At 37.8% G+C, this 27,987-nt stretch overlaps 1 protein-coding gene across 1 annotated transcript in view; it reads left to right on the top strand.

Annotated features, from left to right (window-relative positions):
• The window catches only part of LOC145982049 (vitellogenin-like), a 165,700-nt gene that overhangs the window by 119,191 nt on the left and 18,522 nt on the right, over positions 1-27,987 (top strand). Inside the window, exons 18-22 of the mRNA XM_083115634.1 lie at positions 50-223; positions 1,559-1,666; positions 5,956-6,226; positions 10,318-10,466; positions 17,911-18,141. Coding sequence (XP_082971760.1) covers positions 50-223; positions 1,559-1,666; positions 5,956-6,226; positions 10,318-10,466; positions 17,911-18,141 — 933 coding nt within the window. The remainder of the gene's footprint in view (positions 1-49; positions 224-1,558; positions 1,667-5,955; positions 6,227-10,317; positions 10,467-17,910; positions 18,142-27,987) is intronic.

Here is a 27,987-nt window from a genome sequence, read left to right as displayed (position 1 = left end):
TAGTATATCATGTGTATGGCATATGTAAAAATATTTTTTTCTGTTTTAGGCTTTGCTACTTCGAACAAAAGAACGACTCGATGAACTAAAAAATTCTTCTGCAATACAAGTATGTCATGAGCAACAAGAGAAAGGTTATAATATGTTACGGAAATGCAATGAGGCTAATTATAAAGCTTTCTTCTTAAATCATTACAGGATTAAACTGTCTTATGAACTAGAGGTATGTATTTTATTATACTTATTTTATTCCATTAGCATTAGGTTAAAACAATTGGAAGGGGAAAAAACCAAACAAAGTTCCAATTTATGTAAAAGCAGAAATTGATAATATTTTATAATTTGCTAACTACCGTAAAATTTAGTTCAATAATTCTATACGTGCATTTCCACATTCATTATTTGATAAATGCACTGTCATTTAAAGTTGTGAAATATGTTTCTATTTCTGTCATTGCTTTTACATTCTCAATTATCCCCTCCCCTTAAGGAATGGAAGTGAAATTTTCAACAATTTATTCCAGTTATAAGAAAAACAAGAGTAAATTTTGTTTGATTGGTTCTACAGTGTTTCAAAAGTTGCACAACCCAATTTTGATTGTGTATAACATGAAGCCCAAACAAGATATTTACAGCTGGTTTTCTGCTTTATAAAACCTCATCCATTGAAATATTTTTCAATGCTTAATATCAGTTTACTCAATACATTAATACAGGAAATTCTATAAATTAATTAATGGTGAAAGTCAGCATTAATATTTTCCCAGAGTGCCACTTTGGGATGAGAAACATAAGTAAGAAATTATCAAAGGGTCATAATTAGACATCTGCCATGTTAATCTGTCATTTGCGACCAGTGTGGGTCAAGTGAAAAAGTGCCACTTTAGGGTGCAATTAGTTTAATGATTTAAGTGGGACATTTAATGTCCAAACTGTAATAATAAAAGGTAGGCTTAGGAATTAAAAGGAATATGCAGTCTCGATGAAATTGGGGCATCTAGTTGCAGCATTTATGACTAATTCTTGCCATTTCAGAAGGGATGTCAGCTGGTATGCAAGAATTTTATACTTCAAATTTCTGTGAAAAATTATGAATTATAATTTTTCATGTAAATATATGACCAATATTTAGGAACATTTTGGCTGCGTATGGTGACAAAATTTTGATCTGCTAGTGTCAAATTTTCATTAGTCCTGGTTAAGGCAGTTCCATGTGGATAAAAAAGGAGCAAAATTGAAAAATGAGATGAGGCGAGGTTAATTCCATATCTCTGTTCTCGAGTAATGGCATGGTGTACCAGAAATTAGGTTCAAGTTCATCTCAAGCATGCATTTTGTGCTGGATTTCTATATTTCTTTGATCATGCAATTTTTATATTCATTTATTTTAGTGAAGTTTGTTATTAGTGTACTGTGATGAAAATATTTCAGTCATAGTTATTTTCTTCCATGAAACTTTATTATTATTAAAATTTTATTTGAATTGAATTCTGATAACATGAAAATGATTATGCAAATTATGTGCATTTATGGTTGATGATTTAAAATATCATTTCAGAAACTTGAAAATGATGCTGCTGTATCAGGAATAGATCAAATTTCAAGTAATGCTACATTCTGGAACTTTTATAGATATGCCAATCCACAAACTGCATCATCTATTCAGGTAAAAGGAACAAATCCATAATCTTCATAGTCAATTATTTTAAGTATGAGAAAGAGGATACAAAAAGCTCTAAGATCAAATTATTATTTTATTGATAGAAATAAACACAGTTTTCAGATGTAGCTGCACAATTAGACTGAATATTGTAATATTTCATAGACATTTGTGTTGCTAACTTACAGCGTGATGTACTCCTAGAACCTATATGTTTCATAAACATATAAATAAATTCAACTTCCACTGAGATAGGATCTTTGTTTGAATTTATTGTGTTGTTTGATGTCTACCTTTCTCTGTCAATTGCAGGTCATTTTCAGTCCAATTGCAGGTTGTTGAATTCAAATTAAGACTTCCTTCTAATGTATTTATTTATATATCAGGTGGTCCAAAAGTCCTGGAACAGTCACATATCGTGAGAAATACACATCGAATCGGAAAACAAAAAAATGCATGTTTAATAAGTGAAAGAAAGCTATTCAATGATATCACACTTGATTCCCCACCCCTGGGGGTGGGGTGGGGTCAACTGTGAAATTTTAAATGGAAAACCCCCCCATTTTGTATTGTAGAATCGGAAAGAGGACTTCATTCCGAGTCCAACAAGCTATCAACCATTCTCGTAGCTTAATTAGGAACAGAGATATGGTGATTTTAAATGTAATGTAATATACTCTATTGAAAGGTCTTGACGTGCAGATTCCGAATCTGCAATCGCTTTCACTCTAGCTCAATTAGGAGCAGAGCGTTACTTTGAAAAAAATCACTTTGATAGCTCGTTGGACTCGGAATGAAGCCCTCCCGGGTGGGGTGGGGAATCAAGTGTGATATCATTGAATAGCTTTGTTTCACTTATTAAACATGTATTTTTTCGTTTTCCGATTCGATGTGTATTTCTCACGATATGTGACTGTTCCGGGACTTTTGGACCACCCGGTATGTAATATCTCTGAATCAAACTAATTTGAGCTAGCTTTATTTTATGACTAAATAAAATAAGATACGTCACTAGATTAAGTGAGAAGTTTCTTTCAGGAAATGTCTCATTTGATGGCAATTTATGGAAGATGTAGTAGAGGAAGATAATGAAAATTAGTGTCTTGTTTTCCCTATTATCCACATGTTCGCCTACCTTACTTCTTAATTATTAGTGTTGTTTGTTTCTGTAGATATGACTGGATACCTTAAAAAGTTCATATATAATATCTGATCTGGGAATGGGACAGGTTAATTGGAATCAGCCAATATTGTCATATTGGTTTATCTGTAAAATTACCGATAATTTTACTGATCTGATATATCTATAAATATATTATTATTTAGTGCAATATTATATCATTTTATTATGTATACATTAATGGATAATCTTCATGCCCTCATTTTTTTTAAAAAAAGTAAATGTCTAAATATGTGTTTTGTTTTTCATTGTAGTTATCTTAATCATATATTTATTATGGAGGTCAATGAACCATTCAGGTTTTTCAAGGATCAGAAATTTTATGTCAGATTGGTAGAATATCAGTTATCAGTACAGGCAAATTTTGTATTGGTATTGTATTGGTATCAGCCAAAATTTCATATCAATTCATCCCTAATCTGATCCTTTTAATCCTAAACTCGACAAGTTTTGCTCATTTTTCAAATTGACTATTGTGGATGTACACACTACTAAGTTTCACATTGGTTCCTCGCCTTTTTGCTTTGAAATAATAGACATTTCAAAAATTAATAATGCATCAAATTGTAACTTAGCTCATCAGACTAATGGAAAATATAGAATGAAGGTATATTTTAGAGAAGTGATAGAAAAAGCTATATATGTATTTTTGTTCTTAGCTATGGTATTAACTTAATTAAAAATTACTCTTATATTTTTCTCTTTTAGTGGAACAGTCTATTGCTGTGTAATTATTTATACATACAGGAATTGCATTTTACACAATTGTGTATCCATATAATTTTTTGTGTTGTGTGTGTCTGTGTGTATATACATAGAGGGTTGTTCCTGATCTCTGGAAACTGTTTTCAGTGCCCCATAACAGAGGAAAATCCATGTCTTCGCCACTGATCTTGCTGTATTTGAGAACTGTACATTGTAGCAATGGATCTGAAGCTGTTTCCACTAGAGAATACTTTTTTGTTGTACACATATTTCCATATGTTCCCATTCTTCCTTACATGCTTTCCAAACCCATATAGTGTGAGCATTTCTGTTTTGAAGAGGAAATGTCATTGTAAAGTATAAAGTATATCCCCATTTCCTATCCCAGTGTGATTAAAAATCTGGGGATCAAACCAGAGATATGACTTTATTACAAAAGATGTGATCTTGTTGCTGTAAATTGGAGTGAGGTACTTTCTTTGATAGTGCAGAAACTGATTTTAATCTTGCAAGCAAAGTCAAATAAACTAAATCAATCAATTCTAAAATCCAATAAGGCAGCACCTTTTTTAGTTTGTTCCCCTTTTGTGGTGTTTTTCTAAGTTTATATCCCTGTTATTGATTTTGTTAAAATTATAGATGATCCTAGTCTATGTTGAATGGATCTTTGTGTTACTGGATTACTTTTAGAGACAAGGACTTCGACTTTGATCATCATATCTGTGGTACGATTGGTAACAATCCATAGGTTCTCTTATTTCTAGCCTATTGGAATTAGCTCTGTGAGATTCTTTTCTTCTTTTTTTGAGGGGCCTCCCAGATGGCACAGTGGTAGTGTTGTTGCCTTGTAATCGAGGGGTCCCGGGTTCGATACTCGGTGGAGGCACATCGTGGTTCGGATCCCACTTTAAACTGTAGGTCCAGTCCCGATTAGCCTTACTGTGCATAAAGTGGACTTTAAACACCAATTCATTCATTCTTTTTTGAGGTGCACTAAAATATTGCTTCTTACACACTTGTAGGCAGAGGCATGTGTGCTGGCAAGGACATGTGGTGTAACCTTTCAAAAACACCTCTATTTTTACATTGTATCTAAAGATATTTGTTTGACAGTTACGTGGAGATAAATAATTCATTCTAATGAGTTTGATTTATTTTTCCGCACACTTTTTATTTGCGAACGATTTCGCCACCTGTCTGGTGGCTTCATCAGGCATGTACTGTGCAAGTGCAGGAGAAAAATGAACCACGCCACCTGCAGCAGGACAGTACATGTCTGACGAAGCCACCAGACAGGTGGTGAAATTGATCGTGAATAAAAATCATGCGGAGAAATGAATTGTGAACTCATTAGAATGACCTCTATTTTTGTGACTATGTATTAATGCTGCTAGATACGTGTTAATACTATGTCTTGTCAGTTACAATTGGGTTGTTCAGCTGTGAAATTACTGACCATGTAACCCAAACAAGATGCCACAATCATGTCCTGGATTTTTTCCAGGCGTCAGAAACAACCTTCCACATGTTCCATACATCACTTTCTCACTAATTGTAACAGCAAAGTGTTTCTGAATGACAATCTGCTTGAGAAGCTCAAATTGAGACAATTTGTGAAGTTTATGGTAAATTGGCAAACATGAAAATGTCATAGTTCTTTATAAAAACCTTATTATACTGAAAAGAACAATCTGTAATGCTGAACTACTATAGTATGTTTAAGTAATTACTATAATATGTTAATTTCAAAGAAGTAAATTTAATGAGACTGTCAGCTTGTTTAGTGTTCAATGGCTGCATATCTACTTGTTGTTATACAGAAATCATTGACAACTTTTTATTTCTGCTAGATTTCCCTGTTGTGGAAATTATCTGGCTATACAGCATGATTAAAAAAGATGGACTCAATTTTATATGGCTATATATACTTCCTGAACTATACATCATATGTGAATGATATACATAACATTTGAAAGGGGAGGTCCTAACTAAAGTTTAAATTACATTTGATTATACTCAAATGTATACTCCGGCAACACAGGTAACATGTAGATGGTAGCTGAATACGTTTCCCCCTGAACATCATGGAATACGTGTTTTGCCATTTTTTCCTATTTGCAGCCTTTCTCACAATACCCAGGGTGGGGTGAGACTTTATGGACACCCTGTATATTGTGCTGCATAGTAGCCATTCTGCTCTGAACTGATGCTGCTGCACGCCTGTGTGCTAAACAAACACTTAAGTACTTCCTTTTTTCAAATGTTATGTAGACATTCACATACGATGTATAGTTCAGGAAAGAAGCCATATGAAATCGAGTCCATCTTTTTGAATCACGCTGTATTTTAATGTAGTTTTCATTTTTTGGATACGAAATCTCTAATGTATATTTTTTACCTTTTTTTGTAGGAAATGCACAATTTTAATCCAATTTATACACTGTATAACAAAATGAAATTCCATCTTTCATCACTCTTCAATGAAAATGAGAATAGTGAAAGCAATACTAAGCAAGCTAACATAGATTTGGATTTTAGTGATGATCTTCACTCTGTTGATGTGCGGACAAAATTCTCTCAAACAGAAACTGAACATAAGAATGTGCCAGTTAGTTCCAGCATAGCAACAGTTCTTAAAATGAATGCAATTAATGGCTTGTTTGATACTTTTCAGGAACCATGTAAGTACCTTAATATATGCACACTGTTAATACACTGAATTATATCTTACTTTCAATGTTTCCAAATTTGGCTACCACATAGATTCCATTTTGTTTTATGGTCCAAGTATGTTATCCATACTAACTGTCAACAATTCTGTTCAGCTCTCAATGAAAGTATTGAAATATTTGTATTTTTGCTTTTCTTATATACATAGCAGTTAAAAGACTGGTTAACCCTCTGTTGGTATACGTGTGAGTGCAGCTCTCACCCTGAGATATAATTGAAAGTTTTTCAGGCCCAGATAATGATATTACTTTCTGGTCTTGTGTAGCTGTAATTTGTAATGTCTATGGCCAGATGATACCACTTACAGGTTGTGGCATTCTTCTCAGTCTGCATAGGCACGTTACATTCTGTATTTTGTGAGCACCATGCTCAGACATATATCGGGTGATTTCCTCACTAGAGGCCCCAAACTTTTGTCTATAAAACTGCCATGTACTTAGTTTGTCTTGAAATTTTGTATGCTCATACCTTGAACAATGTAAAACATGATCTAACCCTCGCAATAGGTTTGGACTCTTCCAGTGACCTTCATTTGTTTTGTTCTGTGACAATGCATCTCGGTAGTGTTGGTTCGAATGTATAGGGGATTCTAATGTACACAATCGAAGAGCGTGTGTTTCTCGTTCGTAAATACTGGCAAACTGGTTCATTTAGAGCAGGTCAAAGGGCATTTCAGACTGAATTTCGGGTGAGACGTGTACCTTCATCAAAGTGTTGTATCCAGAAATTGGTAAGAAAGTTAGAGACAATGGGAAGTCTTGTCTCACAGCATTCAACAGGCTGGAAAATGTCTGAAGAGACAAAACAGGATGTAAAGAAGTGATTACTGGCATCACCATCAAAGTCATTGTGAAGACTATCCCAAGAAACCAATCTCCCATATTCCACGTGTCAAAAAGCTGAAAAAAAATCAAAACTATCGCACAATCGCAGCCCTGAAAGAAACTATACATCAATAGATTGAAGCCATTACCGACTCCACTTCAAGAAAAGTATTCCAGAATTTGGAGACACGTGTACAAGAGTGCTTGCATATGGAAGGGGACCATTTTCAGCATCGGATATGAGCAGATCCTGTTTTACATTGTTTAAGGTATGTGCATACAAATTTTCGATACAAACTTTAAGTAAATGGCAGTTTAATAGACAAAAGTTTGGGGCCTCTAGTGAGGGAATCACCCTGTACCAACCATGTAACCATTTTCTGCACACATATTTCATTTCTGTACTCACTGAATTCATGTTGTGTCACTGTTTTCTGTTTTGGTTCTTTGGTAATTATTTTACTTGACCCCATTCACTTATTACGATTACTATTTCTGACTAAATTAATTTTGAAATTTGATATTCATCACGAATGAAGAATAGCAGTTCTGAGCAGGGCTTGCTGAATCAAATGATGAGAAAAGAAAAGACCTGTGTAGAGTGTTTGATCCTTAGGGCCCAGACGATAATGTTTGCTGATCAGTCATTGAAAAATGATAATGATAGCAACACGGATCAATGTCCTTATGAAGATGAACTTATTTTTACTTGTGTCTTCCCCTCAATATTTTGGTCGAGTTGAAACTACAAAGTAGAATGTATCATGTCATGTATTAGTGTTTTTAACAAAGTAATATATTATTGAATTTTTTTAATAATGTTTTGCAAATTGGTAAACATCAAAAGTAAATTCTTAATAAAATTATAAACATTGTTATGTTTTTCTTGATAATTTGTCTCTCGTAATAGGTCAGTAATATTACAATACAAGAATACAATTTGTTATTATATAAGAAATAAGATAATTTTTAACTTACAAGTGATATACATTAGGCAATATACTTATAAACTATTTTTAACATCATGAATGTAAAAAGGTATTCGAAAAAATGACAAAAACAATAAAATCACATGTGAGCATGATACTCACCATATACCAACCACGTTACTCTGGAAGATGTATACCAATGAAGGGTTAAGAGGGTGCATTCAGGTTTTGTGTTCCAGCCCAATGGCATGTCAATGTTGTTCTATTGTTTTTCACTGGTCGTTCAATGATTTATTTTATCCAGTACTTCTTTTCCCTTTGTCTCCAATCTTGTAGTGATAAGGACCCTGCAGACCTCATGATGCAGGTGGAAATGGAGTGGGGACATTAAGGGGAGAAAAATCAATAAAGAATAGGGTCATTTTTTTGTAGTGTAGTTTTAAAAATTGATGTAAAAGAAAATTAGTTGAGATGTCCATTCTAACATTGCATGCAATTTATTGCAAAATGATGTATGTAACAGTGATGTGGAGGTGCAAGAACCTCCTTTCCTGATAAATAGGATTGGAAGTAGAGTTTCAAGCCCATGTTTAGCATAAGTACCAAAAATCCCATCTTATTACAAGGATTATCCAGAAAATAAAGATACAAAGACAAATATGCATTCACATAATATTTATTTTATAAAACATCCACTACAAATGAATTACCTGCACATACGTTTCAACATAGTTGCTGCCATTATTCAAATACTTCATAAGTCTACTGTATTCCCGAGTCATAAAAGTATGCAGCCTGCTTGTTGAACCATGTCATGGCCTCTTCTTTCACTGCAGGCTCACCTTGATAGAATGACGCGTTGGTGTTTGAATACAATGGATATTAATTTAGATAAGTAAAGATTTAGAATATGTACGTGAGTACTAAAATGATTTCCACGAAACTTACTTGTAAATGTTTGATTAATTTCGGTGGCCTCTGTGCCACCATCCACTTGGGAAACTCAATTCTAATTATCAACTGCATTTCTATTCCCTTTAACATGAAGAAAAGATTTAGTTTTAAGATGTACTCAGAAAGTTCATTACATTGTATCTAATTATTTCATTGATCAATGTAAAGTGCAAGTGGGCTGTACCATAAAGATTTGGGAATATTAATAGTCCCCTCTCTTCTATTCAAGAGCACATCACTGAAATTTGCAACAGAGCAAAGAAGATGCTAGGTTTTATATTTTTCTCATGGAATGTTTTTTCAAAATAAAAGTTCCTTAACATACCTGTATAAAATAATCCTATTCTTAAATATGCTAATGAATTATGGTTTCTGACCACCAAGAATTACCTTTAAAAAAGTTGAATCAGTTCAAAAACTTTTTATCAGGTTACTATGCATGAAGTTAAAAAGAATTATTATGAACAGCATTATTCTGAATGGTTAACAGTTGAATATGTCTACCTTAGAAGAAGAAGAATTATAGAAAGGAACAATTTTGCACAGAAAACTTTTGTTTCCAAACAGATACTTTTTGAATAATATATCTCATAAAATTGCCAGATATTCTCAGAGGAATATCACAATTCTAACATCTCTCAAAAAGACCAGAGGTTTAATAGCTGAACTTGTGGAAAGCTACAATATGAACTTATGATGATGTATAAGATTGTACAATCCATTGTATTATTTTATAATTTATTCAATTTTATAATTTATTCAATTTTTTAATTTTGTATCACCTGTTTTGACATAGAAAGCCGTACCTTGATGATGATGATTATTATTATATCATTCAATGTTTCTTGCATATGTAAGGTGTGTCATTCTGGTCATTGGATTTTTTATGTGTAAACACTTGATGTACTGCAAACTAGCGAGCTAAGTTAAGGAACTTTATTCAGTTATTCAGTTTTGCTCAGAGGGGGCAAAGTCAGTATCACTGCCACTACTAAGATTGACTACCTAAAAATTCTTATTGTCACTATTTACATGGGTTCTATAAATGCCTAATGACCCAGTGGTTAAGTATATCACTTTCAATCAAAGAGTTGAAATTTGATTCCCCAATTTTGAATATTCAGTGTGATATTGTTGCGCAAAATTGTAAATTTTACTTTTCAGAAGTGCAGAATGAGTTTCTAATGTCCACTAATAACAATGTTAAAGACAAGTATCTTTTTAAAGGAAATCTGAGAGGGCAAAATCATGCATGCAGCCTTATTTGTATTTAATGTTAACTTGAATTAATGTAAACTATATGCATTGTTTTTCATTACTATTTTATTTTTCTAGCATACTGTGTAATAGCCAAGGATCATGTGGTCACATACGATAATGTTGCTTTTAATTATATTATTGAAGATTGCTGGTATGTAGTTACTAAAGACTGCTCTGGAAAATCTCGTTTTGCTGTTTTAGCAAAACGTAAATCAAATAAAATGGTAAGTGCAAATGAACATTGATTTTGTCTTGAATGTTACACATTTTCAATTATCATAACAGCTTTTTAAAATGAGTGAAAGATAGAAGCAGTTTCTTATGAGTTAACATGTAAGCATAAATTATAATTGTTTATATAAAACCAAATATTTAATTTATTATATGTAATAGCTATGGTCATGCATATATACAGTTGTTCAGGTCTCACTATAAACAGTAAGTCCAGTGCCGATTGGCCTTTCTGTGCATAAAGTGGACTTAAAACAACAATTCCAATTCCAATTCAAGAAATAAGTTTTTGACGAAAACACGAAATGTGAAATAACACATTGTTGTGTTAATTTTTCATGTTTTTGAAAGATTGAGGTGCATTTTGCTACCATGTTTTGTCACAAAATGATGCTAAATGAACAGCAAAGTGTGAAATTAACTCTTAATTAAACTCTTAAATTTCATGACACCTTCTGAGGTTTGAATCCTGTGAGTTATGCAAATCATGGTAAATTGATTAATTCTGCTGTAAATATTTGAGAAGCAAAAATTGACTCCTTTACACAAGAATAAACTTAATACTCTTGTAACTTTGTAAATTTGCTGTTAGAAGTGAGATGTTGATTTTGTGTAATAAGTATAGTTTTTAAATCAAACTTAGGTTTTAATTCAAAATTTTAACACTGAATGCCATTTTATATATTGCTTTTGATCCCAAAATATGCCAAGTTTTTGTACCGAAATCTTGATTTTTCTTTTTGCCATAAATATTTGGCTCTATTAATAGCATTACACACTGAAATGAGAAAATAAAATGAAGTGTCACTCCTTGAACTCTTTCTTTATGAGGTTTGTCCAGAAGGAAACCAAACTTTCTAATTTTCCCACCAGTGAAACAATCCACATTGGTCAACTTACTAGCACCACATAGAGTGATCCTTCGGAAGTACTATGTCGTTGAGTGCACCATTATATATTGTTTAGTTTTCAATCTGTGAGCAGTTAAGTGAAGTCATGTTGCATGACTGCTGCGATTTTCTGATACACAGAAAAAATGAAGATAATTGAAGAGAAACGTTTGTGCATCAAAATTTGTTTCAAATTGGACAAGACGTTAACAGAAAAGCTCAAACTGTTGCAAGAAGCACACGGGGAAGACTGTATGAATTGGAATCAAGTTATGAGTGGTATGAGCAATTCAAAACAAGCAGAACATCCATAGAAGATGATGCAAGACTGGACGGCCATCAACATCATGTGATGACGTGCATGTTGAACAAGTGTGTGCTGTTGTGCAGGAAAATTGTTGATTGAAATAGCAGAAGCAGTGGGAATAAGCAAAACATCGTATAATACGATTTTGGTGGAAAACTCAACATGCACTTGGTTACTTCCAAATTTGTTCCACGGTTGCTGACAGATGAACCAAAAGAAACATGTGTTGACATTAGTAAAGATCTTTCGAACTAAGTAAATGAGGATGATAGTTTCCTGTGGAACTTCATAATGGGTGATTTGGCACCTGAAAACTTCTTTTTGTTTCCCAGGTTAAAATCCATCCTGAAAGAATGCCGCTTCCAGTCCATAGAAGACATTAAGGAAAATTCGCTCTGAGACCTGCAGGCTATTCCCCAAAATGCATTTCAGAATGCATTCAAACAGTGGAAGAAGCACTGGGAGTGCTGTATTAGCAGCGGATTATTCTACTTTGAAAGTGATAAATCCGATTAAGTTGTGTACAAGGTCAATACATTTATTTTCAGGGTGGCAACAGACCTGGAAAAGTCAGGGAATTTGAGGTGTCAAAAAAAGTCAGGGAAATGTCAGGGAATTTCGTCTTCATTGACTTTTTTTTATTTATTTATTTATTTAAAGATATCGTTATGGAACTCTGCACGGGAACAGGAAACCTCGTTCATAAGTTTTGGCCTCAACTTTTAGGCTCCTTTTATGCGCAACACAACCACGGCACCAGAAACCAGTGATGGCAGGAGGAGAGCGAGAGAGAGAGAGAGAGAAATTTCTCTCCCCTGGCTTCTCGGCGGGAATTTTAAATTCAAACACTATTTGGAGGAAAATTGTTATAACTCTGGCACTATGGGAGCAATCTACTTCGGATAAGTTTTGTTTTTCAGCTAAAACATCATAGCATGCAACCGTGTACAATTCATAATGCCGAACTGAGGAAGGGGGGTTTGGGGGCGCGACCACCGAATTTCAATGAAAAAAAATCTGGAGTTTGCCCCCTCTTCTCCCGCTATTTTGGGGAGAATGCGCAAACCTTAGTATTCCTTTCAAAGAATGGACGTTTCCAAAGAGATTGAAACATGTTTCATGTTCCTGGGTGCCATACAAGTTGAATAATGAGCCAAAATGTGAAGCTCTGTTCGGAAATGTGGCATGGATAGATATGTTGCAGAGAGGGGGGGAGGTTGGTCATCAATATGATTTTCCAGGCTTGCTCCAGACCTGTGTCAGAGTTTCCACCCAAACATAAGAGTATGAAGGTCCAAAAAGCACATTCATTTCGTAATCAGCACCATGATAGCATATGGTATCATCGGGGAGTAGAGGTAAAGCCTCTAATCTGTATTACGTGGAAAATGCATTGAATTATCATTTTTTTTCTTGTCCGTACGGGAGTAGTAAGGGGACTTGTCAACAGATGGAGGGGATAAGAGTGGGTGGCGCCATCCGATAGTTGTCGGACGTCGTAGTAAGGTATTTTTTTGGGCAAACTAAAGGAACATGGAAACAAATAGGTTCCATTGATACATACGATTTTTGTCAAGTATCACCACCCGACAAAGTACCTCACTACAGAAATTGCATGGACTGCAACATCCAACAAAAATCGAAAGCATAAACACTTCACCTTATTTCATGTAGCAGTGCTTACAAAGGTTTTCTTTCATCATCCTGACATATTACTGGTTTCGCACAAGTTAACATACGTTTACAATGACATTGCATTATTCTTAGATATCAAGAAGAATCCAACCAAATGGGATATACCTAGGTAGGTATATTGAATACTATCACGAAAAAGTGAAATATAAATCTGCATTGGTGAACGTTATAAAAATTGGCAAGTGCATGCTCCCAACCTCAAATTTACTGCAACACTAGTATTGCAATGAAATTAACGCCACTCTCTGTCCTGTCTGTTTAAACTCATGAGAGATGGTCATTAATCTCTCACTGAGTAAGTTAAATGTCCAATATTATGAAATAAAATACCAATAATAAATAAGTAAATATGTTAATATCATATTTACTCAAATCATTCAATCATAAAAGCAAATCAGTTTCTTCAAGAATTGACTTTTCTCTGCCAGCCCTGCTAAATTTTCACTTTCCATCTACTGATTTATACGAGGGGTGGCCAGAAAGTAATTTCCAATTAGTAGGGACATTGATTTTTCGCAAAAGCCAAAACCGTGAAAAATGGTAATTGCTGCGAAGTTATGTTTAGGAATGTGCAGTTATGTCTGGACACATTTTTCGCCCGTTCGAAATATTGAAATTTCTCATAAAATGCGAATTGTTGGTGTTTTTAGCGATTTTTTTTTAAAGAAATGTCCTAAAACAACGAAAAATTTCATGAAATCCAACATTCTTGTCTTTTCTGTTTGTGAGTTATACGTACATGGAATAATTCTGACAGCCACATTAAATCATGTATTTCCCACGATTTTTTCAACTTCTATCAAAACCATTTGCATCACAGAGCAAAGTGGCAGGGTTCTAACAAGAGATTGAGTGCGTATCTACCGTCACATGGGAGCCACATCTTCGTATTTGTCGCACGAGATATGTTTTGAATTAACAAGCTAAGTGCACACCATCAGCATTTGTCGAGCGAGTAATAACGGAGCTCAGTCATTAGGGCGTCTGACTACTATGCGAGATACCCGGGGTCAATCCCCTGCGGGGGAGAACCGGGATGTTTTCCACCTATTCAAACTGCTCCGGCGCCCACCCAGCATCATATGAAGCTGGTGCCTTGAGGAAACTTTGAGGAATAAAGGTAGCCAGGAGCATGGTGCTGATCACATCACCCCTATACACCTTCATGGCAAAGTGCAGGGGGCCACTTAACTTTTACTTCCTCAAAAATCTGTTCCAACATATCAAACTGTCACAAAAATACGTAGACCATGTGACCTACAATTTAGAATAATAGTTTAAAAGCACAATGGAGTATTACGTTTCGGTATATTTGGCAGATAAATGTTCTAAAACAAAAACGCGAATTTTGGGAAACGTAACACTAACAATTCAAAAAAAGATATTGCCAATTTTTGGTGCCATAATATATCGGTATCTGTCATGTGAGATTGATTGATTTTAATTTTTTGGGTGCGTCGCCACTTATGGTCATTATGCACCCTTCAGAATATATGGGGAAAATTCCATTATCTAAAATCCTTACCTTAAAATTAAAAAAGGGGTATGGAAAATAACTTTCCCAAAAAAAATTTCAAGATATCAAACTCTCACGAAGAGGCGTAAGCCATGTGACTTACAATTTGAAACAGTAGTTTAAAAACACCATGAAGGTATAATTTCAGATATTTGCCAGAAAATGCTCTAAAATGAAAATGTGAATTTCGGGAAAAATAACACCGTATAGTAAAAAATAAGAAAATACACCAATTTTTAAAAAAATAACAAAATATCAAGGTCCCTACCGATTAGGCATAAATAAAACAAGAATATCAGTTGTAATTTATTACATTAGTAACAGTGAGTCCTAACCTAATTTTCGGCATAATCACCACCATTGTTCTGGCATTTGTCATAGCATGGCACTAAATTTTGTATGCCCATGGTATATGTGTCCGACAGCAAAGACTGGAACTATCTCTACCTCAGTGTAGCTGTCAAATCCTTACCCTGCCAGAAACCTCTTCAGTTAAACAAAGAGATGAAAGTTGGTACATGCAAGGCCAGGGCTGTGCAGGGAGTGGTCCAAGATCTCTCACTTGAAGTGATGCAAAGGGCCCGTGTGTACTCAGCTGTATGGGGTTGTGCACATTCGATTGGCCTTCCGTGAATTGTCTGCACCATCATCTGACCATACTATCATTCACGACGTCCGGTCTGCACACCTCAAAGGATTGCTGGTGGCTCTGTGCCAAATTCTGAGCGTGCAATGTAGGCTACATCGCAGTCGGTGGGAGACTGTATGCGAGCTGCAATCTTTAACCTAGAACTGTCCTAAAACGGCTGCATTGCAATTGTACCAGATTACAGTTACATGCCACTTTTTCCTGCCTGCATGTGTGTGTGTCGCTCTCCGACCACTAGTGCTGCGTATAGGCACCATTGAAGCTTTTTTCTGGATGCCCCTCGTATATGAACTTTCAGAAGCTTTTACTATTAGAGTATTCCTGTTTTAATGTGTGGTTAGCTAAATCAGGTACCTATACAATGCAATTCTATAAATGCCTTGCGTTAAATTTCTAATACCTACATGTCCTTTTCGTCAGCAATAATGGTATAACTGCATGTTGTCAGTTTCACAGTACTTCACTTGGATATACTGTACTGAAGCAGAAATCTCATTGATAATGTAAGGAAATATGACACTTTATTTTGTTTGATTCAATTGTTTCACTTATATGCAAGAGTTAAGTTGTTTGCTTTACAGAGAAGAGAGAAGTAGCTTTATGCATTGAAAAATGAGTCCGCACTCATGGTTCTTGAAAGCAGAGGGTTCCAAACCTCAGTAGAAATATCAACATATAATACCGAGAATGTATTAGGAGACTGATAAATTACAAATTGTATTTCTTAATCATTCACTCTTCACTCTTATCTCATTTAGTTGTAACTTTAAAAATAATCAAGTATTTTATTTTAAACTTACTGCATATGACAAAATTCCGTAATCCTTCCCTAGCTTGTGAATTGTAATAATTTTCCAAATTCACTATTTTGCAGTTTGAATTCAAATCATAGAGAATAGAGAAATTAAGTCAATTTCATAGAAGATAATATTGGCACTTAACAAATCCATATCTGGATCTGTATGAGTTTATTATTTCCGTTTGCAAAAACATCGATTTAGGTTAGTTTGTAATTATCAGGGAAAAATGTAAATTTTGTCCTGGAAAACCTGGAAAAGTCAGGGAATTTTATTTTTGCTTGTTTGTAGCCACCCTGATTTTGAAAAAGTTTGGTTTCTTTTTGGACAAAGCTCGTATTTTGAAACCTCTTATTTTGAGAATATATCAAAATGATGGTTGTAAGCAAGGAACTAGGTATTTTATGTGCTTTTTAAACTTGATAAATATATGGATTTCTGTAACAGGTTTTGGTGCAGGAAAAAGGAAGCACATACGTATTTTAAAATTTATTTATTTTTTAAAAAAATAATTGCAATATTTTTTTTTGTTGGTCTCAAGGAAATAGAAAATGGCAAAATTGTGGAAACAGATTACAGATTATGTGTAACATAAGAAATCAGTAATGCTACTAATAAAATGAACCCCAATCACTACAGATTGGGGGGGGGGGGGAAGAGTAAAATGTTCACCTGTGCTTTGCACCATGTCATAAGGGCATAGAGAGACCGAATTTTAAAGGGAATTCATCTTTTTTATTTTCCAACACCTATCATGGAATAAATAACAGTAGTGTTGATAATTATCTTCCACCAACAGGTTTAGACTTCCCTTTTTTCCTCTTTTTCAGCCCACTTTCCCTTTTTTAAAAACATTTTCCTTTCTGGTCCCTTTATTGACTAGTTTTTTAGCCTACATTTCCTTGGTCCCTTTATTGACAAGATATCTAATATTTTGTATGACTGTATTTTCCCAAAAACAAAACATTCAACAATTGTCTATTTGGTGGAGCTTAGAGGAAAGAAAGAACAAATGCCTTCTACCTTACTGTTCCTCCATGAGTGTTGGGAGTACGTTGCAGCGATTGTAGCAACAATGCAATCTGAGCTTAAGAAGTAACAAATGCATTGTAAGCGGCATGCCTGTTGAGTTGAAAGTATACTTATCTGCTAAGTTTAGGCTTTTATTGTGAAGATGATAAGATTATTTACTGTACTTTACCTTAAAAGGGAAATTAAAGAGGACTAGTTTATTTTTACACTCCACTAAAAATGTTACTTCAAATGAATGCACAATATATACCTTTCATATGTAAAAGGAATACATTTTTGTGTGAAGTAAAGTAAAAATATGCAAGAATAATATTTTTAGTGGAGTGCAAAATAAACTATAGTCCGTTTTCATGTCCCTTTTTTGGCAATAATTTTCCCTTTTTTTGTCCTTTTTAGGGTAAAATTTATCCCTTTGATATCCTGTCTCAATCAATCATCACTATCTTCCACTTAATTCATCTCATATACATCAATATCAACATGTGAACAAATTGCAAAATCAAAAATTGATGTTTTATCTGTAACATTGAATGTGCAAATATGTATTGCAGGTAATAAAAATAAATCTGGATAATTACAAGATTATACAACTCTCATCATCTGAAAGTGTTTCAATAAATGGCAAGAAAGTTAAAGTTCCACGTGATGTTCCATTTGAAATGAGTGATGAAGAAGGAACCATACTAATTCGAATTTCATCCACTGAGGACAAGACTTTGAGAACAAATTTTCCAGCCCATGGACTGAGTATCATATACACTGAAAGTGATGTTGCAGTAAAGGTAATACATATATTATTCACTGACATGCACACAAATAATTTGCTTTGTTTTCTTGTTCACATTATTTCCTTATTGAGACTAAAGAACTAAAAAAAAGTGCCTTGAAGGCTAAACAATGTTCTGGAAAATAAATTATGTTAAGTTTGATTCATAAAACCGTAGTAGAATATTAAAATGCATCATGTAAAACTCTCTCCTTCTACTGGTGTTTCGAAGTTCTATCTATGTTTACACATACATACAAGCTTATATTCCCACTTTCTCATCCAACGTCCTTCTCAAAGTTTGTTCCATGTTGGCTCAGTTTGTCGAGCACACTAAGCAGTTTGACTAACGATATCTCTACTGAAGGTTCCTGGTTTGAGTTCTGCCCAGTGTATAGGTATTGCTTTGTGAGTGTCCCTTTATCAATTTCATGTAATCACCAGTGGCGTATGCTGGTTCTAACGAGTGGGTAATCTCCGACCCTTGATCCTCAAACTCCAAAAGTTTCCATGCAATTTATGTCAGGATCCATGTTGGATTTAGGAATATTGTGTGGGAATGTTTGTCTTATTGCTACGACCACAATCAATTAATTCTCATTATTGCAGTTTAATATATGTGTAGAATTTCAAATAATAAAACAAGACAGTATTATAAAGCTATAAAAAAACAGCCTGTGAAATATAAAATGAAAAACGTGCACTAGTGAAATAAAAACCCGCAATATTAATTTAAGTGCAAAATTCAACTTACTCCAGGACCCGATTACTTGTGCCGTACCACATCCAAAGCACGCCGTTTGTCCAGTTGCACGTCAATACGTGTCTGTGCGAAAGATTGCAGCTTAACAAAGGAAGTTATGTGACTTTTGGATTTTTCATGTTTGGCACAAGCGTTGCAAAGATTACAGTATCCGCCACGCATCCATACATTCTCTTCAGCCCCGAAAAGTAAGCATGGCCAACAAAAAAGCAAAGCTTATTAACACTTATACTTCCTGTCAACCCCATGCGCATGCGTTGCGCAGCTGCCGCCTAGTGTTTTTCGGATGGGCGACTTTGGTGTTCCTTTTGACTTCGTTTGTTCCGCCTTTCTATCTTTACTGGTACTGGCTGTACAGAGGTGTGAAATTCATTTTCACACGTTTTCGGCGTTGTCTAGCTCCTCACGGAGGCATCTCTCGGCAAAGTGGAAGGGGAACTTTCGTCTCTATTTCATGGGAGGTATCTGTGGTTTTCGTTTGTACTATACCTTTAGAATCACCCTGTATATATATATAGTACATATATATATATACTAATGATAAAGGAGACAGTAAACACTTACCACACGAAGAGAAATTATTCTATATTTCGCGATCTGAGTTGCATTTTCAAGCTAGAAGGAAAAAGATCGGCGTTACTTGGAGAAGAGGCACAGAATACTGACCGTAGCGTCTCTATGATCAGTGTTGCCAGAAACAGTTGATAGATGACGAGAAGTACTTTAACCAGTGTTTACTGTAAGGTGGGTGGGTAGTTCGGGGAGGAGAGGAAAGGGTGACTGGTTGGCTAGGTTGAGTCCGGGGGGTATAGTGGCGTGCATGCCTGCTATATAGGCCCTTTCCCATCTCCTCCCCGAAACTACCCACCCACCTTACAGTAAACACTGGTTAAAGTACTTCTCGTCATCTATCAACTGTTTCTGGCAACACTGATCATAGAGACGCTACGGTCAGTATTCTGTGACTCTTCTCCAAGTAACGCCGATCTTTTTCCTTCTAGCTTGAAAATGCGACTCGGATAGTGAAATATAGAATAATTTCTCTTCGTGGTAAGTGTTTACTGTCTCCTTCATCATTAGTATTTATCCGCCCTTCTGGCACCTTTTCTGATCCTATTCCTGCGTTTTTTGTTCCTTTTTGGATATGAACCCTTTTGTGTACAACTCACGCCAACTCTCACGACTCCGGTCACTCATTATTTCCTTCACCAAATCTGTTTGTCACACACGTTTCTTACATTCATACCTCTTATTAGGCCTAACTCCCAAAAGCCTGATGCCCAAACTCCCTTTCTCAGCCATGCCCCCCGATATTCAACCCAATATTTGTCCCTAGCGAGAAATTTTGCTGCCGAACTAACCCTAACCATGTACAAATCACAGCTCCACCGGACTCGAGAACTCTAGATTTCCATCCAGTCTCTCACCAAAATCCTCCTACTGACCCCAGGCAACAACAACAACCAAATAAACACACTCTGGAACATTTCCCAGTCCATAGCCCACAACCTCAACCAGAAACACCTGCAAAAACTTTCCATTCTCTGCTGACAAGCCCTGAATGCAGGATGCACCCTCCCCCTCCCCTTCCCACCACAACACCAACACAAAACTACATGTCCCTTACTTCCAGACCCACCCTTACCACTACCCACTCCACCCCAACCTACCATCTCTAACCATGCCCCCCCCCTCCCACCACACCACAGAAGACTACCAGTCCTCAGACAAAAGATGCCCCCAGCACACTGACATTCCTCACCCCCAACCACCCACGGACTGCACCTCTGTCTTGAACCTTTCCAACCACAACCTCACAACCACCGAAATTGACGTTCTTTCCAAAGGTCTTACCTTCTCCCCAGCCTTCACCCCTAACAATTTCCGGCTACTATTTGACATACAAACTTTTGCCCGCAGACTTAGGTGGACGTATTTTTGGGCCAAGAATCCCCCCTCCAATGCTAATCCCTCAGACATACATCCTAGTCTCCTCCAATTCTGCCCCCCTCTCCCCATGATCCCCCCTCTCTTCCCAACAACCACCCCCTTGAAAGATACATCACCTCTGTTGTCAACAATGTTTCCGACAGTACATACCTCCAAAACCCCTCTTCCCACCACAATCTAACCCCAGCCCAGCACCAAGCCCTCCGGTCCCTCCGCAACAACCCAGACATCAAAATCCTCCCCGCCGATAAAGGGTCCACCACAGTAGTCATGAACTCCTCTGACTACGTGGCGGAAGCCTCCCGTCAACTCTCTGATTCATCAACCTACAAGCCCACCACGGTTGATTCATCTACCATGCACCTAGACAAAATTCGGAATTTTGTCCTCTCCCGAGGACCCCCTGAAGGCCTATCCAATTCCACCATCTCCTCACTCATACCTGACAACCCCCGCACCCCCACTTTCTACCTCCTCCCAAAAATTCACAAACCGATCAACCCCGGGAGACCCATTGTGTCCAGCTACAATTCACCCACTGAACGCATTTCAGCCTTTCTAGACTCTCACCTCCAACCCCTCGTCCAAGCCCTGCCCTCCTACCTCCGTGACACCAAGCACTTCCTTAACATCATCCAAAACTTACCATCCCTACCACCTAACACCATCCTCACAACAGTTGATGTCACATCCCTCTACACTAATATTCCACATGCCCATGGCCTCCGTGCCACGGAATCATTCCTTAACAGCCAACCCAAAGCCTACAATCCCAGCACTCACTTCCTGATACAACTAGCCAACCTTGTACTTACCTGCAACAACTTCTGCTTCGGTGATCTACATTACCTGCAGATATGTGGCACAGCTATGGGTACCCGCATGGCCCCCCTCTTATGCCAACCTGTTCATGGGCAGGATGGAACAGGAATTCCTTGACTCCCAGCAACTGAAACCACTCCTCTGCCCCGGATTCATAGATGACATTTTTCTCCTCTGGACACATGGCGAACCCTCCCTCACTACATTCCTAAACCAACTGAACGACTTCACTATCCTCAAATTCACCTGGTTCCACTCCAAAGACCAAGTGACCTTCCTAGATGTGGACATCCACATTGCGGGAGACCACTTGGAAACTTCCATACACATTAAACTGACCAACCACCTCCAGTATCTCCACTACTCCAGCTCACACCCCTACCACACCAAAAAAGCCATCCCATTTTCCCTTGCCCTCAGAGGCCAGCGCCTCAACTCATCCCCCTCATCCCGCCAAAACTACAACCTACGCCTGCACCAAGCCCTAACCAACCGTGGCTACCCCTCCATCCTCATCAACAAACAAATCACTAGAGCCAACTCCCACAACCACAACAAACAACCCAAAACCAACCCTCCAACTCTGATCACCCAATACCACCCCCACATTATGAAGATCAGACATACCCTCCACTCCCTCCTCCCCATCCTGCACAGTGATCCTGATACCAGGGACATCTTTCGGGATAAACCTAGGGTCGTCTTCCGTCGCACCCCCCCCCCCCCCAACCTCCAAAACATCTTGGTCCGAAACACTCCCACCCCTTCCACACCATTCCCCCCAGCTCACAGGTGCAACAAACCCAGATGCAAGACCTGCCCCATACTCATCACCCCTCACCCACCCTCCTGATCCCCACAGGGGCAGGTGAGTTCACCCTTCACCCTAAGGGCACCTGCCACTCATCCAACCTAATTTACACCCTCATCTGCCAAATCTGCAGCAACTTCTACATAGGCAAAACCTCCACCCCCTTGAATCTAAGGATCAATAATCACCGTTCCTCCACCCAAAACTCCGATTTCACTGTTGCCATCCACACCAACAGCCATAACACCACCTTCAATAACTGCTTCTGTGTTGCCATCATCCATCTTTTACCCCCCCCCCCCACTCTGACACATCTTTCCGCAGGCGATGGGAAAGGGCCTATATAGCAGGCATGCACACCACTATACCCCCCGGACTCAACCTAGCCAACCAGTCACCCTTTCCTCTCCTCCCCGAAACTACCCACCCACCTTACAATAAACACTGGTTAAAGTACTTCTCGTCATCTATCAACTGTTTCTGGCAACACTGATCATAGAGACGCTACGGTCAGTATTCTGTGCCTCTTCTCCAAGTAACGCCGATCTTTTTCCTTCTAGCTTGAAAATGAGACTCAGATCGCGAAATATAGAATAATTTCTCTTCGTGTGGTAAGTGTTTACTGTCTCCTTCATGATTAGTATTTATCCGCCCTTCTGGCACCTTTTCTGATCCTATTCCTGTGTTATATATATATATATATATATATATTTATTTTATATCTTTCCCTTTAAAAAATATTCAGTTCCGTGAAAGAAGTATTCTCGCTGCTTTTGAAGATTAGAGAGGAGAAACAATCACTATTTTTGTAAATACAAGGATGGGGGGGAGTCAGCATATAGGTGCTTTAATTGCTTAAGCTTTGAATTTTAATTTGTTTGCTTCATCTTCAATATTTAAGCTTTATCCTTTTGATAAATTTATGTTCAAGTAACAGAAATCAGCAAGACAGAAGCAAATGTAAAGTGAAAATTAGCGTAGAATTGGTTTGCCCATGTTATTCAATTTTCCTGTTCTTCACACTCTACCGGGTATGTTTTCCCTAGTTCAGCGGAGGGAACGGGAAAGGCTCTGAAGGTTGAGAGTGCGACCGGTGGACTCTCACAAGAAGGAGGTTACCCTGGGCACGGAATCACCGCGCCTGAGAAGCAGTGTTTCCTCCCCCCCTCTTTCCTCTCTCCTCGCCAAGGGTTGTAAGGGAAGCGGGAGGAATGATGTCAGGGTGAGATTCCCTGAAGTCATTCCACCGGCTGGAGAAAGGTTCCCGGACATTCAGCGGCAAACGGTTGGAAGCATTCGTGCGCTTAAAGCAAAGAAATGTACGCATCAAAATTTTTTTGGAAAAATATTGCGAAGAAATGTGTATATACCGTTCGTCCATTTCAATCTGCAGCTGAGAGATCGGGAGAAGCGTGGCGGGCGGCACTGACGGAGATGCCGACATTTGCGGCCTGAAATGCCCACTTATTTTTATGGACATATGCAGACATTTATATAAATATTGCAAAACTAGCACTAACCTGTGTTATAAGAGTATGGTTTTAATTTTAGTAGCTTAGTGACTGTATGCGTCGATGATTTTGACACGCCCACCTCTTGTGAAACACTGCGTAGAGGTTTGTTTGGAGAACGTTCTAACGCTGCACCAATATCATCAAGTTTTGCTTCGGTTAGAATCCGTCGTTTTTGCTTAGGTGTTTTAAAATTTAACGATACAGTTTCTCGTAATTTAAGGACAAGATATCTAACCGTATCTCTGTGTGGAGTTGAAACGCATGGGAATTTCTGTACAAATTACCTACACACGTCTCTACACGAGTTTGTTTTCACGTAGGTACGTGTCATACATAAAAAAATCTTTGTTCTAACGTGAATCTTGCGGCTGGCATTCCAATCGTCTCACTGACACGTCACACATACACACTACAATAACACAAACAAGTAACTGCAAGTAACCAAGAATAACACTCTTGCGCACAGTACGAAATTAACACGCTCTTGGTTTACATTGCTCGCCACTATATTTACAACACTGTCTTCATCTAGTCGCGAAGGAACAAAAAACTCGAGCTCGGATATTTCGGATTGCGAGGAAGCTCACGAAAACCATTCACTTTTATCGGTTTCGTCTGCAGTGTAATCCTGATACAGTGTTGCACATTCGAAACCTCCAAACGATTCCCATCGCCACAGAACTCTTTCAAGGTTATAAACTTAAGCAGGACGTTACTGATCAAAACCATGATTAAAATGCTTTTTTATCTGTGGCTCTTAACATCGTTTCTATAGCGTATTTATTTGTGTATATAAGAGCAGAACTTGGATGAATTACAGAAGAAGTTTTGCGTGTTATAACACAGGTTAGTGCTCGTTTTGCAATATTTATATAAATGTCTGCATATGTCCATAAAAATAAGCGGGCATTACAGGCCGCAAATGTCGGCTTCTCCGTCAGCGCCGCCCGCCACGCTTCTCCCTATCTCTCGGCTGCAGATCGAAATGGATGCACGGTATATTTTTTTTAAAGAAAAAGAAATACAGCCGGGTCATCTGCAATTACCTAGATGACCCAGAGTATATGCCGCTGGTAATCGCCGGTAATTTTCTCCTTGGCAGAGTGGTTCGCACAGCACGCTATGATGCCAGGGGTCCTGGAGTTATTTCATCACATCATTACTCATCCTCATCTTCATGATTAACCAAAATTGGTAGAAAAGTGAGTAAAATAAAACTAAATCAACCAATCAATCAAGCCTCTAATCCTCATCATACAATCATGTAATTCCTATTTTCATGATTAACCTAGTATGGCAGAAAAGCAATCTAAGAAAAATTCATAATACCAACCTTTGTCCACTCTCACACACAGCAAGACTTTTGGCTCAAGGGCCATGCCAGTTTTGTGCTGACTCACCTTTGTTTCCAATCTAACAACTTTACAGGTCAAACAGTGACTCATATAAACACTGTCATTTGTCTTCTGCTGAAGATGCAGCCTACTGCAAAAAATTGTATATTTTACATAAAAAGAGAATCAGAAGGAAGATAATATTAAAGGTGAATGAATTAACTCTTTCGCTGCGGAATTCTCTGGCACACAGTAATTAAATTTGAAAAAATATTTTTTTATAAACAAATAATTTTCACAATTGCATTGCGTTATATATGAGAAAGAAGTTACAAAATTCATTCCTTACACTGGAAAACCATTCTGTAGTCCCTGGTAGTATGATATTTTGAAAAATTTTGAAATTTTGAGAAATTTTGAAATTTTGAAAAAAATTTTTAGAAAGAATAATTTTAAAAAATTACATGGCAAAATATGTTATAGAGAAATTACAAAAGTCATTCCTTGCACTGGCAAACCATTCTGTAGTCCCTGATGGTATGGTATTTCTCAAAACACGGGATGACGCAGAGTGGTGGAGCGGCGTGGAAATTCGTAAGTAGTATCAAGGTACTGGGTGGCGAAAACTTCAGTTTGTTCTGCTGTGTGGTCAAATACTGAGCGAGGGAAATATTTGATAAAACAAGAAAATGGTGTGCTAAATACTGTACTGTCACCAAGTAACTTAGCACTTGCCTGTGTCGAACTTCCCGCACCTAGATCAATGCTGCTTTGCACTCTGCTCCATGATGTTACGGACGGCGGTACAAATTCTTCATCAGACACTACACAATCCCTGTCACCACTTTAAGTCTCATAAAAACTGTCGCTATTATCGTCACAACTTAATTCACCTTCTGATTCAACAGTTGAGTAACATCATTATCAGACAAGTGTTGACGACTTGACAAAGCCATGTTTTTTACATTCGAACATGCATTTGAAACTGACGTCAGAGCACTCAACGCTCGTATTCTAAACGGAGGCGTAATTAGCGACATCATACGGATATAAACAAAACTACAAGTTCAAATAGTTCCAAATAGTATCAACAGATGCGACTTCTGCGGAGCAAGGCACCTGGCGTGCTGTGCATAAATGCGACGAGCGCAGCGAAAGAGTTAAGTAACTCTCACCAGACAAAACAGAACAGTTTATATGTATTTTGTAACCAAGCCTCATTACCATTGTACGAGGCACATCCAGAAAGTAAGTTTCCCTATTTTTTTTAAAAAAACAACAACATAGTTTCAGGAAACCATTTATTGGCAACAGGTACAGCGAAGGTTCAGCTATTTTTCAACATAGCAACCACCAGAATTGAGACACTTGTCGTATCGTGGTATCAACTTTTGGATCCCACTGTCGTAGAACTCTGCCGCCTGTGAATGGAACCAGCGTGTGACAGACGTCTTCAGCTCTTCGTCGTTGCCAAAACGCTCACCGGAGGACAGGAATTTCTTGAGGTGCAAGAAAACGTGAAAATCGCTGGGAGCCAGATCAGGACTGTAAGGTGGATGATCAAACAACTCCCAGTCAAATTCCGTCAAAACAGCTGCTGTGCGCCGAGCCGTATGTGGACGAGCATTGTCATGGAGGAGCACAAGACCTGCAGTAAGCATGCCACGCCTCTTGTTTTGAATGGCACGTCGCAATTTCCTTAGAGTTTCACAGTAATGGTCAGCGTTCACCGTTTCACCTCTGGCGAGGAAGTCAATGAGCAAAATGCCCTTCCTGTCCCAAAACATGGTGCACATCACTTTCTGTACCGACAGCATCTGTTTGAATTTCTTCTTGACCGGAGATCCACTATGCTGCCAATGCATTGACTGCTGCTTGGTTTCCGGGGTGAAGTGTGAAATCCACGTCTCATCGCCCGTGACGATCCTGTCGAGGAAATCATCGCCGTCATCATGGTACCGTTGCAGGAATGTCAGTGCTGCTCCTGAACGTTCATTTTGTGTTCGGGTGTCAGGTTTTTCGGCACCCACCTGGCACACAATTTTTTGAACAGCAGGCGCTGCTTGACAATCTCATGCAACACGGATCGCGATATCTGCGGAAAAAGGCTACTCAACTCCGTAATCGTGAAGCGACGGTTCTCTACGATGCGCTGCCGCACCAGCTCAACCAGATCATCAGTGATGAGGGATGGACGCCCACTGCGCTCTTCATCATGGACACTTTGACGACCTTCCGAAAACTGCCGACACCAGCGACGCACCATCTGCTTACTCATAATGTTCGGCCCATAGACCTCACAGAGCTGAAGATGAATGTCAATTGGCGCAATGCTTTGTGCATTCAGGAACTTTATCACCGACCGAACCTCGCATGCAGCGGGAGAAGGAATACGAGCTTCCACTTCGGACCACTGCTGCCTCGCTACTGGCGCCGGGCGGGATCTGTCCGCCTGGCATATGATTGATACGTCTTAGCTCTGCTGCGCATGCACAATTTACACGGCTCATTATGTTTACTTTCACGGGGAAAAAAATAGGGAAACTTACTTTCTGGATGCGCCTCGTATTTTGAAAGATGAAACCAGGTTTCATTGTAGCCAGATAAGAGCTCTGATAAAGAATGCTGTAACTCACACCAGTGGATGCTGATTTAGTAAATGTTGGTT

The sequence above is a fragment of the Lepisma saccharinum genome, chromosome 2 (assembly GCF_977018435.1).
Source record: "Lepisma saccharinum chromosome 2, izLepSacc3.1, whole genome shotgun sequence".
Classification (NCBI taxonomy): Eukaryota; Metazoa; Arthropoda; class Insecta; order Zygentoma; family Lepismatidae; genus Lepisma; species Lepisma saccharinum.
Note: the sequence above shows the minus strand (reverse complement) of the source record. Positions and strands in the feature narration are given on the sequence as shown.